Below are 21,311 nucleotides of genomic sequence, written 5' to 3' on the forward strand. Positions count from 1 at the left end.
AAATTATTTCGTTTTAATGCCTTGCAGGCTTGTAGCCCTGTTCCATAAATGATACACAAAGCATCATAACAGAAGTCCGAATGACCCATTACAACTCTTTTGGCGTCATGTGATGCGTTTTGTGAGGGATTGGCTGAAAATATTCAAGCACAGTTAATCCATTTGATCTGATCGCAGCGTTTCAGTATTTTCAGTCTGTTCCTCACAGAAAGAGTCAGATTTGTGAATCCAGTCAACTGAATCATTGCAATGAACCGACTCTAAGAATCAGAATCGTTCACTGATTCAGACTCGGTGGTCCACAGCAGAAGGGGAAAAGATTAAACGGTGAATAACCACTTGAATGTGTGTGTGTGTGTGTCTGTCAGGTCCTGATGCCGCTGCTGAAGTCTGATCTATATGAGGTGTTGAAGAACACACTCCGGTCGGACCTGAGCTCGAGTCCGGTGCAGTGGATGGAGGACGGTGCGGCCGTCACTGTGGTCATGGCCAGCGGAGGATATCCCGGCTCATATAAGAAGGGTCTGGAGGTCTCCGGTGCGTTACCTGACTAATTTTATTTTATTATTTTATTTTTATTTATTCTATTTTAAAAAGTCCCACATTTTTCTCGCACCAAGTTCATCGGACTCTTATTTTGACATGTCTGGTGCTCATTCATAAAAATGAGGGAGATGCTCTCATACAAACATCTATAACATATTACAATATAAACAGTCAACCCTGTTGTAAAAAACATAGTTGTAGTAGATGGTTGTGGGAGTGCATATTTCATCTCCCTTATTTTTATGAATGAGCAGCTGGGAGTAGTAAAGCATAAGCATTTCAAAATAAGAGTCCCAGTGTATTTCTGTCTTTTATAATCTGGGACATGTTATGTTATATTATTATATTATACTTAATATTATAATAGTACCTTAATAATAAAATTAATTATATAATGTATATTTTTTTATGAAATATTATAGTATTCTAATAATATTATATTGTAATAATTTTTTTTTTACATGGTTACATCAGACTTGCTGTGTCCGATATCACACACTGGTACTAAATTTGGTTGAAATCTTGCTTTGAGAAAAAAAAGAGTGTGTTCTATACAATGTAATAGGAATGAAATTCAGGGGTACTACATTCTCTGTCATGTGATCTACCACAGTGTCGCTTCCATTCATAAATCCTCTATAGTACTAGCGTGTTCCTCTCCACACTATATAGTATACAGTACACAAGTAGGCATATTGAGGCGCAGAGACTGACTTTGCTTGGGCAGTTTTGATGTCAAGTGAATGAATCATTGCTGTGTTCTCCAGGTTTGTCCCGGGTTTCGGAGATGGGTGTTCAGGTGTTCCATGCAGGCACTGTGCTCAAGGAAGGGGGCGGGGTTCTTACGAGTGGTGGGCGTGTCTTAACTGTGACCGCGGTCCGGCCCACTCTTCAGAACGCCTTACGCTGCGCCAATGAAGCCGTGGCCGCGATCAGCTTCCCTGATGCCGTGTACCGGCGCGACATCGGCCACCGCGCCATCACGTACCTCACCCGCTCCAGGTGTGTGTTCACACTGTAGCCCGTTCACAGATGTAACACTGATATTAAATCTTTAGTGTTACATCTGTGATTTTGTATACATTTTTTCTATTAAACAAAGTCAAAAAGACAGCCCATGATTTATTCGCCCCCAAGTCATCCTAGACGAATACAATCAGTTATTTAAAAAAATGTCCTTGTTCTTCAATGCATAAAAGTGCATCTATCCTCACAAAAGTGCATCTATCCATCATAAAAGTGCATCTGTCCATCATAAAAGTGCATCTGTCCATCATAAAAGTGCATCTGTCCATCATAAAAGTGCATCTGTCCATCATAAAAGTGCATCTATCCATCATAAAAGTGCATCTGTCCATCATAAAAGTGCTTCTATCCATCATAAAAGTGCATCTATCCATCATAAAAGTGCATCTGTCCATCATAAAAGTGCATCTGTCCATCATAAAAGTGCATCTATCCATCATAAAAGTGCATCTGTCCATCATAAAAGTGCATCTGTCCATCATAAAAGTGCATCTATCCATCATAAAAGTGCATCTATCCATCATAAAAGTGCATCTATCCATCATAAAAGTGCATCTATCCATCATAAAAGTGCATCCGTCCATCATAAAAGTGCTTCTGTCCATCATAAAAGTGCATCCGTCCATCATAAAAGTGCATCTGTCCATCATAAAAGTGCATCCGTCCATCATAAAAGTGCTTCTGTCCATCATAAAAGTGCATCCGTCCGTCATAAAAGTGCATCTGTCCATCATAAAAGTGCATCTGTCCATCATAAAAGTGCATTTATCCATCATAAAAGTGCTTCTGTCCATCATAAAAGTGCATCTATCATCATAAAATTGCATCTGTCCATCATAAAAGTGCATCCGCCTGTCATAAAAGTGCATTTATCCATCATAAATGTGCATGACTCAAAACAGAAACAACCATTATAAAGCTTGGAAGAGCCAGGACATTTTTAATATAACTCTGATTACGTTCGTCTGAGAGAAGAGTGTACTGTGATGTTCACTGTGATGACTCGAGGGAGAGTAAATCATGGGCTAATTGTCATTTCTGGGTGAACTCTCCCTTTAAACAGGGAACTCTCTCTGATTTTAAGCAGTAATCATTGCATCATGGCAGTGTGTGTTTGTGCAGATAAGAGCTTGATGCGTTGTGTTTGTCCCACAGAGGACTGACGTATAAAGACAGTGGCGTGGACATCAGCGCGGGGAACACACTCGTGGACTTGATCAAACCTCTGGCCAAGGCCACGTCTCGACCAGGTGACCTCTCACATCGCTGATGTTCAGAATTATTTTTTATTCTCTTTTTTTAGTGTTCTCTTGAGTGCGTGATTGATGTGTGTGTACTCGCGGTTTACTCTTCTGAGATCAAAGCCACAAACGACATCACTCAACGCGCTGTCAGTCTTAAGAACATTACTTTCAGCCTGTCAATCAAACTACAAACAAAATCACATTTACTGTAATATGCTTATATTTGAGAGAGAGAGAGAGTGTGTGTGTGTGAGAGAGAGAGAGAGTTTGTGTGTCAAAACCAGTGTTGGGTCCAGTCATGCCGGTAACTCGTTACTCTAATCTGAACACTTTTTCTCAGTAACGAGTAATCGAACGCGTTACCGTTTCCAAACCAGTAATTAGATTAGAGTTACTTCTCCAAGTTTCTGTGCGTTACTGTTTTTGTCATTTTCTTTAGTAGAAATGATGGCTGACATGCGATATGAAGCAGAAATCTGTTCTCGTCTCATTGATTGAGTGATTGATGTGCGGTTTACTCTTCTGACAGGAAGCTCCTGAGATCAAAGACACAAACGACATCACTCAACACGCTGTCAGTCATAATAACATTACTTTCAGCCTGTCAATCAAACTACAAACAAAACCACATTTACTGTCATACGGTTATGAACATGTTTATGATGTGAGAGGAGATTTGTTCAAATCACTAACCTCAATTTAAAGGTGTGGTTGTGAGAGAGACTGTGTATGTGTGTGTGTGTCACAACCAGTGTTGAGTTATTAATTACTAGCTAGCTACTAATCACTAAATGCGTTCAGGGTGTAACGCGGAGCTCGGCGGGTTCGCGGGGCTTTTCGACCTGAAAGCTGCAGGATTCATCGACCCGATCCTGGTGTCCGGAACGGACGGAGTGGGAACTAAACTGAAGGTAGTGTGTGAACCGCTTCAGTGACACCAGATCATCATCGTGTGTGTGTGTGTGTGTGTGTGTGTGTGTGTGTCTGTGGGTTAGCCCCTTCGCTGTCACCCCCCTTTTTGAGAATGCACTATTCAAACTGAAATGGTTGTAATTCATGAGTGCTTTGGACTATACCCATGTTTGGTCTTGTTTTGAAGAACACACTCAGCTGATTATTACTGAAGTGAAAACACTTCAAAAAATGAAAGTATGAAACAGTTATGGAAGTTTAAATTCACAGTAAATCAAATATATTGTACTATATCTTTTTTTTATTTTATATAAAATATATATTTTACCAAATATTTTTTACTATAAAATCAAAGCCATACATCTAACCAAGTTATGTTCCAAATTTGAAGTTGATATCACAAAAATTGAAGTTCCCATGAGATTTTGTTTGGGCGTAGTACCAAAAATAGCCACTGGGAGCCATTGAATTCTATTTAATTTAGTTGTATACATTCTGCCTTAACAAATTAATACATTTCTGTCCAAATATCACTTCTGTCACCTTGAGACTTAGACCTTTCTGACAATATGTGTTTTGTCAAGATTAGAAAAGGTTTTGGTCATAAATTATGAAATATGATGATGACCAAAAGGGGAGGAGCCTGATCAAATAAGTACCGCTTCTATGGTAAATTATAAAACGGTTTTCACAGGATGAATTCTGAGTTTATAAGCTTTCAAATGATGCCTAATTTATGATAACTACTAAAATAAGTGATATAAAAAATAATATTATATTTTAGAGAATAATATAAATATATATCATTTTTCAGACCTCCTGTTATGATGCAGATTTTTTTGAGGTGCACTCTTGTCATAAATCCATCAATTACTCTTCCAACACAAAACAGGGGTAGAATATCTTTATAGAAGTCTTAGACCTTTCCAATGATATATAATTTGTCATAATTCGATTAAGATTTAATAGAAATATAGTGAAGTAAAGTTAGGCGTCCCGGGACGTGACAGTTAAGGGGTTAGGGTTAGAAAAGATTTTGATCATAAATTATGAAATATAATGATGCCCAAAAGGGGAGGAGCCTGATCAAATAAGTACCGTTTCTATGGTAACGCAACGTTCAATTTTAAAACTGTTTTCACAAAATGAATTCTGAGTTTATAAGTTTTGCTTCAGTGACACCGGATCATCATCTGTGTGTGTAGGTGGCTCAGGCGTGCGGCCTGCACGGCACTCTGGGACAGGATCTGGTGGCGATGTGTGTGAACGATGTTCTGGCTCAGGGAGCGGAGCCGCTGTTCTTCCTCGACTACTTCTCCTGTGGACGTCTGGACGTCGGAGTCGCGTCTTCTGTGATCGGAGGAATCGCAGACGCCTGTCAGATGGCCGGGTGTGCGCTGATAGGTCAGTCACACACACTCATCGTGTCACACACACTTAGTGTCTAATGTTGCTGTTTTGAGCATAAACCAAAAAATATTTGTGCATGGTTGTATATGAATTGTTTTGATGCAGAAATCTGTGTGTGAGACGAGGTGTGTGTGTGTGTGTGTGTGCAGGAGGAGAGACGGCGGAGATGCCGGGTGTGTACGGCCCCGGGGAGTACGATCTGGCGGGCTTCTGCGTGGGGGCGGTGGAGCGCGGGGCCGTTCTGCCCAGACTCAGGGACATCGCGGAGGGGGATCTGCTCATCGGCGTGGCGTCGTCGGGTCTCCATAGCAACGGCTTCAGCCTCGTGCGCGCCGTCCTGGAGCGGCTCGACCTGCAGTACGACTCGCCGGCTCCGTTCGGACGCCCGGGACAGACCATCGGTATGACGAGTCCGAGATGCGCTCGGAAATCGTTTGGACCAACACTAACACAAACGAAAATAGGGAATAGAGCCAGACCGATATTATCGGCCGATATTAGGCATTTTTCTAAATATCGGTATCGGCAGTTATAATGGCCGATAAATTAATATTTAAAAAATAAAATAAAAATGTACAAAACACGCTTCAATCATCTCTCCTTGGCCTGTTATATTGAAAATGTATGTTTTACAATTTGCAGTATGATGTTATCTATGGCTCATCATAGACTAGCTAACCACAAAGCAAGGTAATGCCACTATCTCCAACGTTAACATTAATGAGCTTGGAAACCACAATGAACTTTTTCTGCCTAAATAAAGTAATGAATACTGTAGTTATAACTAACATATCTCTAGTTACAGTCTCTGCATTGTAAAATGTAAGTTATACTTGCGAGGAGTGAACATTTAGACATAGAGAAAAAGCATCAAACGTATCTTGTGCAGAAAAGTTAGCTTTTCTTTTACACGTGTGTGAAATCCAACGACTCCCAAGTGTTTGTTGCAGACTGTCGTTCTGTAATGGATTTAGAATCGCTGAATAGTAGGTTTTAGAAGGCAGGCAGCAACTGATGATTATAAGGCAATGTAGGGACAAAAATATTTGTATCGGTATCGGCCTTCAAAATCCTTTATCGGTCGGGCTCTAATAGGGAACTGATTTTAAAGGGATAGTTCACTTTGAAATTAATTTTTGATATGTTTTAGCTTACCTCAAGGGCATCCAAGATGTAGGTGTCTTTGTTTCCACAGTATTTTCAATTTTTATATTTTTAGGTCAAACCGTTGTTGTGTGTCAGTCATATAATGGAGGTCTATGGTCACCACCTTAAAAAGCATGCACAGAGAAGTCCAAATTAAACATGATTTAATGACTCGTAAATGTAAGTACACATTGATGGTCTAAGACACGAAATGCTAAAAGCTAAAACATATCAAAAATTAATTTCAAAGTGAACTATCCCTTTAACTGTTTTTTGTTAGTTGGACGGATCAATAGAGCACACAGAACATGTCGGATTATGGTAAATAATCTTTTCTGTTCACCAAATGCTTAATATTCGCAATAGAGTGCCGAAGTGATGACGTCACTCTCTAGGCCAAACGAGGAAGTGAGTTAGCATTTTAGCACTCCCGGTTCCCTCGCTCTAAAGCCTATGGGATTTCTGAACGGGTTTATGCTAAATCGCCTGAAATAAGGTCTGTGGTGATAAACCTCTAAATATGTTCATGTTTTGATCTATGACATTAGATCTTGTGTTTTTTAAACTTTATTGTGTCTGATTGTTTTTTAAAATCTTTATATAGGCTTCAAAATGTATAAATTTTACTCAATGTTTTTATTGGTTTTAAATGACAATACAAAATAACACATCATAAATGGTAGACAGTAAAATATTGTCCATTATTTATCCCTTACATGATCTCCCTACTCAATCCAATAGCAAAAAATAAATAAATTAATAGAATAGAAAGAAATAAGTAAAATAAAAATATATAAAAAATATTATAATTATACAAAATTAAATTAATTGAAAAATATTACATGTGTAATATAAAAATTACATTCTCCCTACAAAGACCCTTCTGATAAGTGAAAATTATGTACCAAAACTTTACCAAAAGATTATCTTGATAGACAAAATGTGTAAGGGTCACAACTCTTTGTTGAACACAGATCTATTTTTTGAGAGAGAAAAACTAAAACTAAAGAAACGATTCAGTCATTTCTCGATGCATGGATGTATTATCGCAGCACTGGTGTTTGAGTCCTCACGTCTGCTCTGTGTCTGAAGGTGACGTCCTGCTCACGCCCACCAAGATCTACAGCCGTTTGCTTCAGCCAATCCTGCGCAGCGGGGCCGTGAAGGCCTACGCCCACATCACCGGAGGCGGGCTCTTGGAGAACATCCCTCGCGTTCTCCCGCCAGAGCTGGCAGTGGACCTCGGTGAGTGAGAGAGGAAATATACATCAAAATAAAAGTGTTTTTTGCACAATTGAATGTTTAAAACAAAATAAAATCACTGATTATAGAGTTTGTATTCTGATCTCATATAACTATTATAATGATAAACTGCTTAAAGGAGTAGTTCATTTTTAAAAAGACTGGCTGATAATTTACTCGCCCCCATGTCATCCAAGATGTCCATGTCTTTCTTTCTTCAGTCGAAAAGAAATTAAGGTTTTTGATGAAAACATTCCAGGATTCTCTCCATATAATGGACTTCAATGGGGACCAAACGGTTCAAGGTCCAAAAGACAGTTTCAGTACAAACTGTTCAAAGGGCTTTAAACGATTCCAGACGATGAATAAGGGTCTTATCTATCTGAAACGATCACTCGTTTAATAAATAAATAACAAAGTTTAAGTTTTATAAGCACAAATGCTCGCCTTGCTCTGTTCTGTGATGCTCTGTGTCTTTTTCTGAGTCAACTCATTCATTTCATTCGTTGAAAGAACCAAATGACACGAAAAAAGATTTGTTCATTTTTGATAAACGAGTCCTTTATAGAATCGTTTAAAGCTCTTTGAACAGTTTGCACTGATACATGGATATCATGTATAATGATAAGCTTTGTGTCAATCAATCAGCAAAAATAAGTCAGGGTTTGTAATTAAAACTAATAATGTTAAATTAATTTGACATGATTTTGCAGATTCAATTGTGCAAAACAACCACAACACCTGATTACTGAATTAATATTGTTCTCAAAAATATTGTAATGATAAACTGTGTTTGTCAATCACACAGTCACAATAAGTTAGTTTGTAATACAATTTAAATACAAATAACGCTAAATCAGATTTTTTTATTTTTTTTTATTTTTTTTTTTTACAAAATTAAGTATAGAAAATAGAAGTATACAAACTGAATTTATTTTGTTCTCATAAAATTAAATAATAAACTGCACTTCAATCACAGAAAGCAAGAATTTAATACGGGTTTATAATTAAATTTGCAACAAATTTTTTAATAAATACATTTTAATAAATAATATAATTTAAAAAAAAATGTAACCAAATATTCTGATTTCATAATAATATAATAAACTTACCGGTAATATTCTGCCTTTCAGTGACCGATAAATGCAGTTAAATGAAGATAAGGTATAATTTTGTACAATTTTATTAAAAATCTAAAAATGAGTCCTTAATTTGACTTTATTTAATATATATGTATATCTATGTGTATATATGTGTGTGTATAATTATATTAAGGCATTACAAATAAAGTTAAAGTTTATTTATTTTGGGAAAGTTTTGGACGGTAATATTTGATTGTGTTTAAGAGTGTGTTTGTGACGGTAATATTGTAATGTTTTCTCTGATCCGCTTTGTTTCAGACGCGTCGCGCTGGAGGATCCCGTGTGTGTTCTCGTGGCTGTGTGTTCACGGGTGTGTGTCGGAGGAGGAGATGAGCCGCACCTTTAACCTCGGCCTGGGGGCCGTGCTCGTGGTCAGCAGACCTGAGGGCCAACGGGTGCTGAGGCTCCTGAGAGCCCAAGAGGAGGCCTGGGTCATCGGGTCACTCACTCACAGACAACACGGTCAGAACACACACACACACACACACACACACTGCTGCTGCTGAACATATAGGACCTGAGTCAGTCTGTGTGTGTTTCTGCTGCTGTTGAATATATACGATCTGAGTAAGTGTGTGTGTGTTTCTGCTGAACATGTAGGTTCGGAGCCGGTGCTGATCAGGAACCTGGAGCGGAGTCTGAAGGAGAGTCCGGGTCGCTCTCCCGACACCAGCGCTCTGCAGAACGGGTCTCTTCATGGGGAACAATCCTCGCGCAAGAGGACCCGAGTTGCCGTGCTGATCTCAGGAACCGGTGTGTGTGTGTGTGTGCTGTCTGTCCTGATCAGGGTTGGGGAAAGTTACACTAGGGGAAGAACCGTTTCATAGTTCCTAGAACTATTGGCGGAAGCTCCTGGTTTTCGGAACAAGGACCGATTTCTGCTGGAGGAACTCCTAGTGGACGAACTAATGTACTCCTCGTTCAGAGTCGGCCTAAACCAGCGCTATAGAGAGCCGAAGCCCCTCCCCTTCCGCTCGACCATGGGATTATTTCTGAAAATATTGTATGTTGGTCAATGGCGAGACACAGCAAATATTTTGATCTGTTTGAATTGTGTCCTGAATTACACATATGATGTTTGTCAATTTAAAAGATACATTTTAAAGTCAAGAAAGTCACAGTTATACAAAATTACAAAGACTACAAACCCCAAAGGTGCACATATCCTCTCAATAAATGAAGCTAACTTTATTGAAGCTAACTGTACTGAAGCTAACTTTACTGACGCTAACTTTACTGAAGCTAACTTTACTGAAGCTAACTTTACTGAAGCTAAACTTACTGAAGCTAACTTTATTGAAGCTAACTCTACTGAAGCTAACCCTACTGAAGCTAACTCTACTGAAGCTAGCTCTACTGAAGCTAACTTTACTGAAGCTAGCTCTACTGAAGCTAACTCTACTGAAGCTAGCTTTACTGAAGCTAACTCTACTGAAGCTAACTACTAAAGCTAACTCTACTGAAGCTAGCTTTACTGAAGCTAACTCTACTGAAGCTAACTCTACTGAAGCTAACTCTACTGAAGCTAACTCTACTGAAGCTAGCTCTACTGAAGCTAACTCTACTGAAGCTAACTCTACTGAAGCTAACTCTACTGAAACTAACTTACTGAAGCTAACTCTACTGAAGCTAACTCTACTGAAGCTAGCTCTACTGAAGCTAGCTCTACTGAAGCTAGCTCTACTGAAGCTAGCTTTACTGAAGCTAACTCTACTGAAGCTAACTACTAAAGCTAACTCTACTGAAGCTAGCTTTACTGAAGCTAACTCTACTGAAGCTAACTCTACTGAAGCTAACTCTACTGAAGCTAACTCTACTGAAGCTAGCTCTACTGAAGCTAACTCTACTGAAGCTAACTCTACTGAAGCTAACTCTACTGAAACTAACTTACTGAAGCTAACTCTACTGAAGCTAACTCTACTGAAGCTAGCTCTACTGAAGCTAGCTCTACTGAAGCTAGCTCTACTGAAGCTAGCTTTACTGAAGCTAACTCTACTGAAGCTAACTTTACTGAAACTAACTTTACTGAAGCTAACTCTACTGAAGCTAACTCTACTGAAGCTAACTTTACTGAAACTAACTTTACTGAAGCTAACTCTACTGAAGCTAACTACTGAAGCTAACTTTACTGAAACTAACTTTACTGAAGCTAACTCTACTGAAGCTAACTACTGAAGCTAACTCTACTGAAGCTAACTTTACTGAAGCTAACTCTACTGAAGCTAACTCTACTGAAGCTAACTTTACTGAAGCTAACTTTACTGAAGTTAACTTTACTGAAGTTAACTCTACTGAAGCTAACTCTACTGAAGCTAACTCTACTGAAGCTAGCTCTACTGAAGCTAGCTCTACTGAAGCTAGCTCTACTGAAGCTAGCTTTACTGAAGCTAACTCTACTGAAGCTAGCTCTACTGAAGCTAACTCTACTGAAGCTAACTCTACTGAAGCTAACTCTACTGAAGCTAACTTTACTGAAGCTAACTCTACTGAAGCTAGCTCTACTGAAGCTAGCTCTACTGAAACTAAGTCTACTGAAGCTAGCTCTACTGACGCTAACTCTACTGAAGCTAGCTCTACTGAAGCTAACTCTACTGAAGCTAGCTTTACTGAAGCTAACTTTACTGAAGCTAGCTCTACTGAAGCTAACTCTACTGAAGCTAACTCTACTGAAGCTAACTTCACTGAAGCCAAGTAGTTCATCGAGCGATTTCCACATAAAACTAAATGTTTCTCTTCTGTTTTATGACGAACTGAGACTTTCTTGACTGTCATAATTATCTTTTAAATTGACAAACATCATGTGTGTAATTCAGGGCACCGTTCAGACGGAATAAAAAGATAAGTTGTCTCTCGCCATTGACCTCCATACATTGTTTTCCAAAATAAGGTCCGATGAGCCGGAAGCGGAGGGGTGGGACAGAGCGTAACGCATCATAATCTGAAGGCCACGCCCACCGGGGGAAAAACAATCCGTCTCCATTGACTTTGCATTGCGAGCGGCTGCCTCCTTATCATTTATGACTTATAACAAAAAACAAAATGTCTAAAAGCTGCTGTGTGTTAAGATGTACAGCAGAAATAAGTGTTTATACACTGTTGTTTCAGGACATAAGAGGATCAAATGAGACAGCGCAACTAGTTCTTGAACTACTCTTGATATCTTAAAAAAAAACAAAAAACATTCATAACTTTAACTTCTCAATACGCCTTATTCACGGCAGCGCCATCTTTGATTTTTAATGAGAATGAAAGCGAGGCTGTGAGGGATAGACTTGCATCTCTTCAATGGGCTGTACTGTTATTTAATGTGTTTTCGGATTGTTCTGCTCATGAAACACTGGAAAAATATCTTTCCAAGAAATTTTAGTTGACAAAAAACTCCTGACAATGTAAGCTGTGGAAAATTGTAAGTAATCTAGCCGCTTTATTCAGCTTTTTACAGCGGTTGCCATTGGAAACACAGTAAGTCTATCCCTCACAGCCTCACTTTCATATCTGTCATGGCGCTGCTCTGAATAAGGTCTATACATCTCCTCCTCTCAGGTTCGCATAGGGTGGTGAAATAAGCGATGGACATGGATAAAATGTGCTTACCTTTCATTTTTTAGGAATAATGATCCGACTGAATGGCCCTATTTGATCCAATCAACATCATTTCACCTACGATCAAAACACACACTGTTACTAAAATAATGGGACAAGTTAGCTATTAGAAAACTATATTTGCTATATATATATTAGCTAGCTTTGGCAAATTGGTATTCGTCCAAAAGCTTTTGATCAAATGTTGATATCAGGGTATTTCACGCTGGGCCATTCAGTCAGAAAACATGCACAAAAAGTTTCTGATTCAGATCCTGTGTGTGTGTGTGTGTGTGTGTGTGTGTCAGGAACGAACCTGCAGGCGCTGATGGAGCAGGCGAAGAAGCCCTCGAGCTCGGCGGAGATCGTGGTGGTCATCTCCAACAGGCCGGGCGTCGCGGGGTTAAAGAGGGCGTCCATGGCCGGCATTCAGACACGGGTATGTATGAAATACAAATATATATATATATATTCAAAAAAGGCAATGGTGTGTCAAAATATTAACTTCTTTTTGTATGTAATCAGTCTCATATTTGCAGATATTTTGTAAAAAAACGACACTCTTGCTGATGTGATTATGATTATGATTATTATGGAAATTTTTCCCCCACGGAAAAAAAAAAAGGCAACTTTTTATCTCACAATTCTGACTTTTAAAGGAGTAGTTCACTTTAAAAAAAAACTTTTGCTGATAATTTACTCGCCCCTGTGTCATCCAAGATGTCCATGTCTTTCTTTCTTCAGTCGAAAAGAAATTAAGGTTTTTGATGAAAACATTCCAGGATTTTCTCCATATAATGGACTTCAATGGGGACCAAACGGTTCAAGGTCTAAATGAGAGTTTCAGTGCAAACTGTTCAAAGGGCTTTAAACGATTCCAGACGATGAATAAGGGTCTTATCAAGCGAAACGATCGCTCATTTAATAAATAAATAACAAAGTTTAAGTTTTATAAGCTCAAATGCTCGCCTTGCTCTGTTCTGTGATCGTGACTCTCCTGTTCGAACTCGTTCATCCGAATGAACGAATCTTTTTTCGTGTCATTTGGTTCATTCAACGAACGAAATGAACGAGTTGACTCAGGAAAAGGATTTGTTCATTTTGATGAACGAGTTCGAACAGGAGAGTTGATACCTGAATTTATGTCAACCTAGACTTTCAAAGATCTTTTTCCTATTTTTTTTTTTTTTGCCTGGAAACGCTCCAACACACTTGCGTGTCAGTGGAAAAAATAGTCGTCGGTTCTATTTCTAGCATGCACGCTTTTCCGCGCGGCTCATGCAGGAAGTGTGCAAGCTCTAACCTGTTGGGCGAAACATGGGAGGCGAAATAAAAACGGCCAGTGTGTCTCCGGCCTAAGTCACTTTGGATAAAAGTGTCTGCATGCATGAATGTAGGTGTGTGTATTATTCTGATCATGTGATCGTCCGTCAGGTCGTGGATCATAAGCAGTACGGCAGCAGAGCCGAGTTCGACGGCACCATAGACCGGGTCCTGGAGGAGTTCGGGGTGGAGCTGGTGTGTCTGGCGGGTTTCATGCGGATCCTCACCGGACCCTTCGTCCGCAAGTGGAGCGGTGAGTGTGTGTGAACGTCAACACCAGGGGGCGCCACTGCCTCAGTCAAACCACTGCAAAAACACATGATGCAGTTTGGGATATTTAAACAGCAGAAGTATATTCAGGCTAAGAAATATTTGTATTACTTGAAATAAAATAAACATCAACTGAAATAAAATATAAAAACTAATCTTCATTTACTAACTCGATGTATTAAAATAACTAAAATTAAAATAATAAAATGAAAATATTAAAATAATAAAATGAAAAAAATATTAAAATAATAAAATTAAATATTAAAATAATAAAAAATTTTACATTAAAAACAACTATATTACTTAAGAAAAAAAATAAATAGCTTAAAATAAAATGTTGACTTGAAATAAACATAATAAACTATTTGGATGATTTTTTTTTTGCTTGAAATAAAACAAACATGAAAATAAACACAACTGAAATAAAATATAAAAACTAATTTTCATTTAGTAACTTGATGTACTAAAATAAATAAAATTAAAATTGAACTAAAAAAATCATTTAAATAAAAATACTATTCAAAATATTTAAATCAAAATCTAGTATCTCAGAGATATTAAAATAACATTTCTGAGGACAGGAATAAAATGGTAAGAATGATACAAATATGTGGGGTATTTCGGAAATGTGGTTTTGTTCATCTTTAAGCCGGTTGTGTGTGTGTGTGTGTTTCAGGGAAGATGCTGAACATCCACCCGTCGCTGCTGCCGTCCTTTAAGGGAGTGAACGCTCAGAAACAGGCCCTTCAGGCTGGCGTGCGTCTCACCGGATGCACCGTTCACTTTGTGGCCGTACGTCTCTCTCAGAAACCAGTGTTAACGTTAGCATTAGCATTAGCATCAAGCAGAAGATATCCAGGATTGTGTAATCTAGCAATCCTAAGAGTTATACAGATTCAACCTGTCGCCACATTATTTGCACTATCTTGCATTTGTCTTTCATTTCCAAAACAATTTTTTTTTTAATTCGCAATAATAACCCTGAAGTTTTGAAAAAAAATAATATTTTTTTTTTTCACAATAATAACTCTGTAGTTTTGAGGGGTTTTTTTTATTATTTATTCACAATGAAAACCCTGTGGTTTTGTTAAACTCCCTCTCCGACAGGAGGAAGTGGACGCCGGGGCGATCGTGGTTCAGGAGGCGGTTCCCATCCTGATGACTGACAACGAAGACAGCCTATCAGAGCGCATCAGGGAGGCGGAGCATCGAGCCTTCCCAGCAGCCCTAGAGCTGGTGTCCAGCGGGGCAGTGAAACTTCGGGACGACGGGAGGATCGTGTGGAACCACAGCCTTCAGGGATAAACACACACACACACACACACTGATGATGAACACGCATGTCTTTTCATTACATTCCGGAGTTTTCTAACAGTAGTCTGAAGTTATCAACAGTATTAATCAGATTGACTAGTGAGAATTATTTGTCATGTACAAGATCAACTTTATTCTCTGCATGTAACAGAACGAGGTAAAATTTGCTCTTGACATTAAACTTGCATTAAAGTGAGATTGTGTTTGTCACTCTTTTATGAACACCAAGCTAAATCATGTAGATTTACAAACACATTTTTTTGAGTAGGGGATTTTCATAGGATTAGATTTAAAACAAGAGTTTTAAAACATTACATCATTATTCAGCCATTTATATTCAGTTTTAGCATCTTAATTTACAATTCCACACGAGATCTTATTTATTTTGTACATACAGAAATGGATTTTCAGTGCAAATTTATTCATATCTTTAACCCATTCAGACCCTGTGTCCATTACAATGGACATCACATGTCAGCCCCCTTTTTTAACTTCTGGAGCATTTTACGTAATTTAAAGCCTGCAGTCCAATTCAGTCCAATCTAGACCCTTCCAGAGCTGAGATATTGAGATATTTATAGTGGCATAAATGTTACGCGGGATCTCAATATCTCAGTTCTGGAAGGGTCTAGAGCCTCCATTTTTGCACTCAAGTCAAAGTCTCTTGGCCCTCTATAAGAATCCAGAGTTTCAAGAAGATTGGAGAAACTTATTTTTTCGCCCAAAAAAAAAACGAAAATACCATTGTCGTTTTTTTTCCGGGTCGAAATTTTGAGTTTCTCTGATCTTCTTGAAACTCTGGATTCTGATAGAGGGCCATGAGACTTAGACCTGGGTGCAAAAATGGAGGCTCTAGACCCTTCCTGAGCTGAGATATTGAGATATTTATAATCTCATAAATTCTACGCGGGATCTCAATATATATCTCAATATCTCAGCTCTGGAAGGGTCTAGAGCCTCCATTTTTGCACTCAAGTCTTTTGGCCCTCTATCAGAATCCAGAGTTTCAAGAAGATTGGAGAAACTTATTTTTTCGCCCAAAAAAAAAAAACGACAGTGGTACCCCTTTCGGTTTTTTTTTTCGGGCAAAAAAATAAGTTTCTCCAATCCTCTCAAAACTCTGGATTCTGATAGAGGGCCATGAGACTTAAACCTGAGTGCAAAAATTGAGACTCTAGACCCTTCCAGAGCTGAGATATTGAAACTCAAAATTTCGACCCGAAAAAAAATACGACAGTGGTACCCCTTTCGTTTTTTTTTTTTTTTTCGGACGAAAAATTAAGTTTCTCCAATCCTCTCAAAACTCTGGACCCGAAAAAAAAAACGACAGTGGTAACGAAAACGACCGAAAAAAAAGACCCTTCCAGAGCTGAGATATCGAAACTCAAAATTTCGACCCAAAAAAAAAAAAAAACGACAGTGGTACGTACCCCTTTCGTTTTTTGTTTTTTTTTTGGACGAAAAATGAAGTTTCTCCAATCCTCTCAAAACTCTGGATTCTGATAGAGGGCCATGAGACGTAAACCTGAGTGCAAAAATCGAGGCTCCAGACCCTTCCATAGCTGAGATATCGAAACTCAAAATTTCGACCTGAAAAACAAACGACAGTGGTACCCCTTTCGTTTTTTTTGGGGGGGGCGAAAAATGAAGTTTCTCCAATCCTCTCAAAACTCTGGATTCCGATAGAGGGCCATGAGACTTAGACGTGAGTGCAAAAATGGAGGCTCTAGACCCTTCCAGAGCTGAGATATCGAAACTCAAAATTTCGACCTGAAAAAAAAACGACAGTGTTACCCCTTTCGTTTTTTTGGGGGGGGCGAAAAATGAAGTTTCTCCAATCCTCTCAAAACTCTGGATTCCGATAGAGGGCCATGAGACTTAAACCTGAGTGCAAAAATGGAGGCTCTAGACCCTTCCAGAGCTGAGATATCGAAACTCAAAATTTCGACCCGAAAAAAAAAACGACAGTGTTACCCCTTTTGTTTTTTTCATTTTTGGGTGAAAAATTAAGTTTCTCAAAACTCTGGGTTCTTATAGAGGGCTGTGAGACTTTGACCTGAGTGCAAAAATGGAGGCTCTAGACCAGGGATGGGCAACTTTAATGATAGCGAGGGCCACAAATATTTTATCATCACTATCCGAGGGCCAAATGTGACGTGCACTTCCACCAATGGGATATTGGAGAATTAGAGGTACCATTTCAGAAGAAAACATATGTAGGTATGTCTTTATTACAGACTCTGCTAAGTAAACCAACCTGCATATCCATATTCAATTATTTCCTCAGCTTCTTTTAATGAATGAACTTTTAACATAAACAAAGACACATTGCTGTGGCATTACTGTGTTTTTAATATTATTCCAGTGAAAACATGTTGGGCTCTCAAAAAACATACAATGATTGCACAAAACTGAAAATTAGCCTATTAAGTAAAACAAAAATAAAAGGGATATTGGAAAATAAAAAAACTACCATTTTAGAAGAACAAAACATATGTATGTCTTTATTACAGACTCTGAAATGTTTAGTGAACCAACCTGCATTTCCATACTTAATTTTTTTTAAATAACTTTTTAACAAACTTTTTAAAATTATTTTTTTATTATTCCAGTGTAAACATTGTGGGCTCTCAAAAAACATTTACTGATGGCACAAAATTAAAGAAAGTATTAAGTGAAGCATACTTTTCACCATAGGCTGCCGCTTTATCTCACCTACAGAGGGAAGTTTACAGTTAATGAGATACTTGTGGTTTCTCTTGCTGGCGTACAATAGACTGGATGTCAATGTTAGTGCAGCCAATCCTCATGAGCGGAAACAGAACGTCATCGCTGATCCTGTTTCTCTCTTTCGACTTGATATATTTCATTTCCCTTTGAATTCTGTAAATAGGTAGTCTGTTTCCCATCTCGTCTGAAAAGTGCAATTTTCTTGGTTCAGTTTTCTTTTTTTCCCGCTCATGGTTCTCTTCATCGTTGACTGTAGTGAAGCTGGTCAGAGTCGTACAACTAAGCATGTTTTGCACGAAGGCGCCCTCTATCGGTATACTTTATCATTACATTTGGAATTGGTTCAGATGTGCAACCCGTTTTCACGCGATAAAACATATGAAACCAACATTTCTATGGTATTTGAAAATTGACCCACGGGCCGCACTGAGTGAGGAGGCGGGCCACATGCGGCCCGCGGGCCGCCAGTTGCCCATCCCTGCTCTAGACCCTTCCAGAGCTGAGATATCGAAACTCAAAATTTCGACCCGAAAAAAAAACGACAGTGTTACCCCTTACGTTTTTTTTGGGGGGGCGAAAAATTAAGTATCCCCAATCTTCTCGAAACTCTGGATTCTGATAGAGGGCACTGAGACTTACACCTGAGTGCAAAAATGGAGGCCCTAGACCCTTCCAGAGCTGAGATATCGAAACTCAAAATTTCGACCCGAAAAAAAAACGACAGTGTTGCCCCTTTCGTTTTTTTTTTTAGGCGAAAAATTAAGTATCCCCAATCTTCTCGAAACTCTGGATTCTGATAGAGGGCCATGAGACTTAGACCTGAGTGCAAAAATGGAGGCTCTAGACCCTTCCAGAGCTGAGATATCGAAACTCAAAATTTCGACCCGAAAAAAAAAAACGACAGTGTTACCCCTTACGTTTTTTTTGGGGGGCGAAAAATTAAGTATCCCCAATCTTCTCGAAACTCTGGATTCTGATAGAGAGCACTGAGACTTACACCTGAGTGCAAAAATGGAGGCTCTGGACCCTTCCAGAGCTGAGATATCGAAACTCAAAATTTCGACCCGAAAAAAAACGACAGTGTTACCCCTTACGTTTTTTTTGGGGGGGGCGAAAAATTAAGTATCCCCAATCTTCTCGAAACTCTGGATTCTGATAGAGGGCCATGAGACTTACACCTGAGTGCAAAAATGGAGGCTCTAGACCCTTCCAGAGCTGAGATATCGAAACTTAAAATTTCGACCCAAAAAAAAAACGACAGTGTTACCCCTTACGTTTTTTTTGGGGGGGGGCGAAAAATTAAGTATCCCCAATCTTCTCGAAACTCTGGATTCTGATAGAGAGCACTGAGACTTACACCTAAGTGCAAAAATGGAGGCTCTAGACCCTTCCAGAGTTGAGATATCGAAACTCAAAATTTCGACACGAAAAAAAAAACGACAGTGTTACCCCTTACGTTTTTTTTGGGGGGGGCGAAAAATTAAGTATCCCCAATCTTCTCGAAACTCTGGATTCTGATAGAGGGCACTGAGACTTACACCTGAGTGCAAAAATGGAGGCTCTAGACCCTTCCAGAGTTGAGATATCGAAACTCAAAATTTCGACACGAAAAAAAAAACGACAGTGTTACCCCTTACGTTTTTTTTGGGGGGGGGCGAAAAATTAAGTATCCCCAATCTTCTCGAAACTCTGGATTCTGATAGAGAGCACTGAGACTTACACCTGAGTGCAAAAATGGAGGCTCTAGACCCTTCCAGAACTGAGATATCGAAACTCAAAATTTCGACCGGAAAAAAAAACGACAGTGTTACCCCTTACGTTTTGTTTTTTTTGGGGCGAAAAATTAAGTATCCCCAATCTTCTCGAAACTCTAGATTCTGATAGAGGGCACTGAGACTTACACCTGAGTGCAAAAATGGAGGCTCGAGTCTAGACCCTTCCAGAGCTGAGATATCGAAACTCAAAATTTCGACCCAAAAAAAAAACGACAGTGTTACCCCTTTCGTTTTTTTCATATTTGGGCGAAAAATTAAGTTTCTCCAATCTTCTCAAAACTCTGGATTATGATAGAGGGCTGTGAGACTTTGACCTGAGTGCAAAAATGGAGGCTCTAGACCCTTCCAGAGCTGAGATATCGAAACTCAAAATTTCGACCCGAAAAAAAAAATGACAGTGTTACCCCTTTCGTTTTTTTTTCATTTTTGGGCGAAAAATTAAGTTTCTCCAATCTTCTCAAAACTCTGGATTCTGATAGAGGGCTGTGAGACTTTGACCTGAGTGCAAAAATGGATGATCTAGACCCTTCCAGAGCTGAGATATCGAAACTCAAAATTTCGACCCGAAAAAAAAAATGACAGTGTTACCCCTTTCGTTTTTTTTTTTTTTTTGGGCGAAAAATTAAGTTTCTCCAATCTTCTCAAAACTCTGGATTCTGATAGAGGGCTGTGAGACTTTGACCTGAGTGCAAAAATAGAGGCTCTAGACCCTTCCAGAGCTGAGATATCGAAACTCCAAATTTTGACCCGAAAAAAAAAACGACAGTGTTACCCCTTTTGTTTTTTTTTCATTTTTGGGCGAAAAATTAAGTTTCTCTAATCTTCTCAAAACTCTGGATTCTGATAGAGGGCTGTGAGACTTTGACCTGAGTGCAAAAATGGATGATCTAGACCCTTCCAGAGCTGAGATATCAAATTTCAAAATTTCGCCCAGAAAAAAAAACGACAGTGTTACCCCTTTCGTTTTTTTCATTTTTGGGCGAAAAATTAAGTTTCTCCAGTCTTCTCAAAACTCTGGATTCTGATAGAGGGCTGTGAGACTTTGACCTGAGTGCAAAAATGGATGATCTAGACCCTTCCAGAGCTGAGATATCAAATTTCAAAATTTCGCCCAGAAAAAAAAACGACAGTGTTACCCCTTTCGTTTTTTTTTCATTTTTGGGCGAAAAATTAAGTTTCTCCAATCTTCTCAAAACTCTGGATTATGATAGAGGGCTGTGAGACTTTGACCTGAGTGCAAAAATGGATGATCTAGACCCTTCCAGAGCTGAGATATCAAAATTCAAAATTTCGACCATAAAAAAAACAACAGTGTTACTTACCCCTTTCGTTTTTTTTGTTTTTTTTTTGGGCGAAAAATTAAGTTTCTCCAATCTTCTCAAAACTCTGGATTCTGATAGAGGGCTGTGAGACTTTGACCTGAGTGCAAAAATGGATGATCTAGACCCTTCCAGAGCTGAGATATCAAATTTCAAAATTTCGCCCAGAAAAAAAAACGACAGTGTTACCCCTTTTGTTTTTTTTCATTTTTGGGCGAAAAATTAAGTTTCTCCAATCTTCTCAAAACTCTGGATTATGATAGAGGGCTGTGAGACTTTGACCTGAGTGCAAAAATGGAGGCTCTAGACCCTTCCAGAGCTGAGATATCG

The 21,311-nt window shown here is 38.9% G+C and overlaps 1 protein-coding gene across 1 annotated transcript in view; it reads left to right on the forward strand.

Annotated features, from left to right (window-relative positions):
• gart (phosphoribosylglycinamide formyltransferase) overlaps positions 1–15,353 on the forward strand; it is a 24,068-nt gene extending 8,715 nt beyond the window's left edge. The window contains exons 10-22 of the mRNA XM_089132583.1: positions 369–537; positions 1,314–1,548; positions 2,728–2,822; positions 3,618–3,727; positions 4,934–5,132; positions 5,288–5,539; positions 7,377–7,529; positions 8,927–9,130; positions 9,269–9,421; positions 12,559–12,689; positions 13,685–13,826; positions 14,520–14,635; positions 14,951–15,353. Coding sequence (XP_088988709.1) covers positions 369–537; positions 1,314–1,548; positions 2,728–2,822; positions 3,618–3,727; positions 4,934–5,132; positions 5,288–5,539; positions 7,377–7,529; positions 8,927–9,130; positions 9,269–9,421; positions 12,559–12,689; positions 13,685–13,826; positions 14,520–14,635; positions 14,951–15,148 — 2,157 coding nt within the window. The 3' untranslated portion in view covers positions 15,149–15,353. The remainder of the gene's footprint in view (positions 1–368; positions 538–1,313; positions 1,549–2,727; positions 2,823–3,617; positions 3,728–4,933; positions 5,133–5,287; positions 5,540–7,376; positions 7,530–8,926; positions 9,131–9,268; positions 9,422–12,558; positions 12,690–13,684; positions 13,827–14,519; positions 14,636–14,950) is intronic.
• The last annotated feature ends 5,958 nt before the right edge of the window (positions 15,354–21,311 follow it).

This window comes from Pimephales promelas, chromosome 6, assembly GCF_988280905.1.
Source record: "Pimephales promelas chromosome 6, fPimPro1.hap1.1, whole genome shotgun sequence".
In the NCBI taxonomy this organism is placed as follows: Eukaryota; Metazoa; Chordata; class Actinopteri; order Cypriniformes; family Leuciscidae; genus Pimephales; species Pimephales promelas.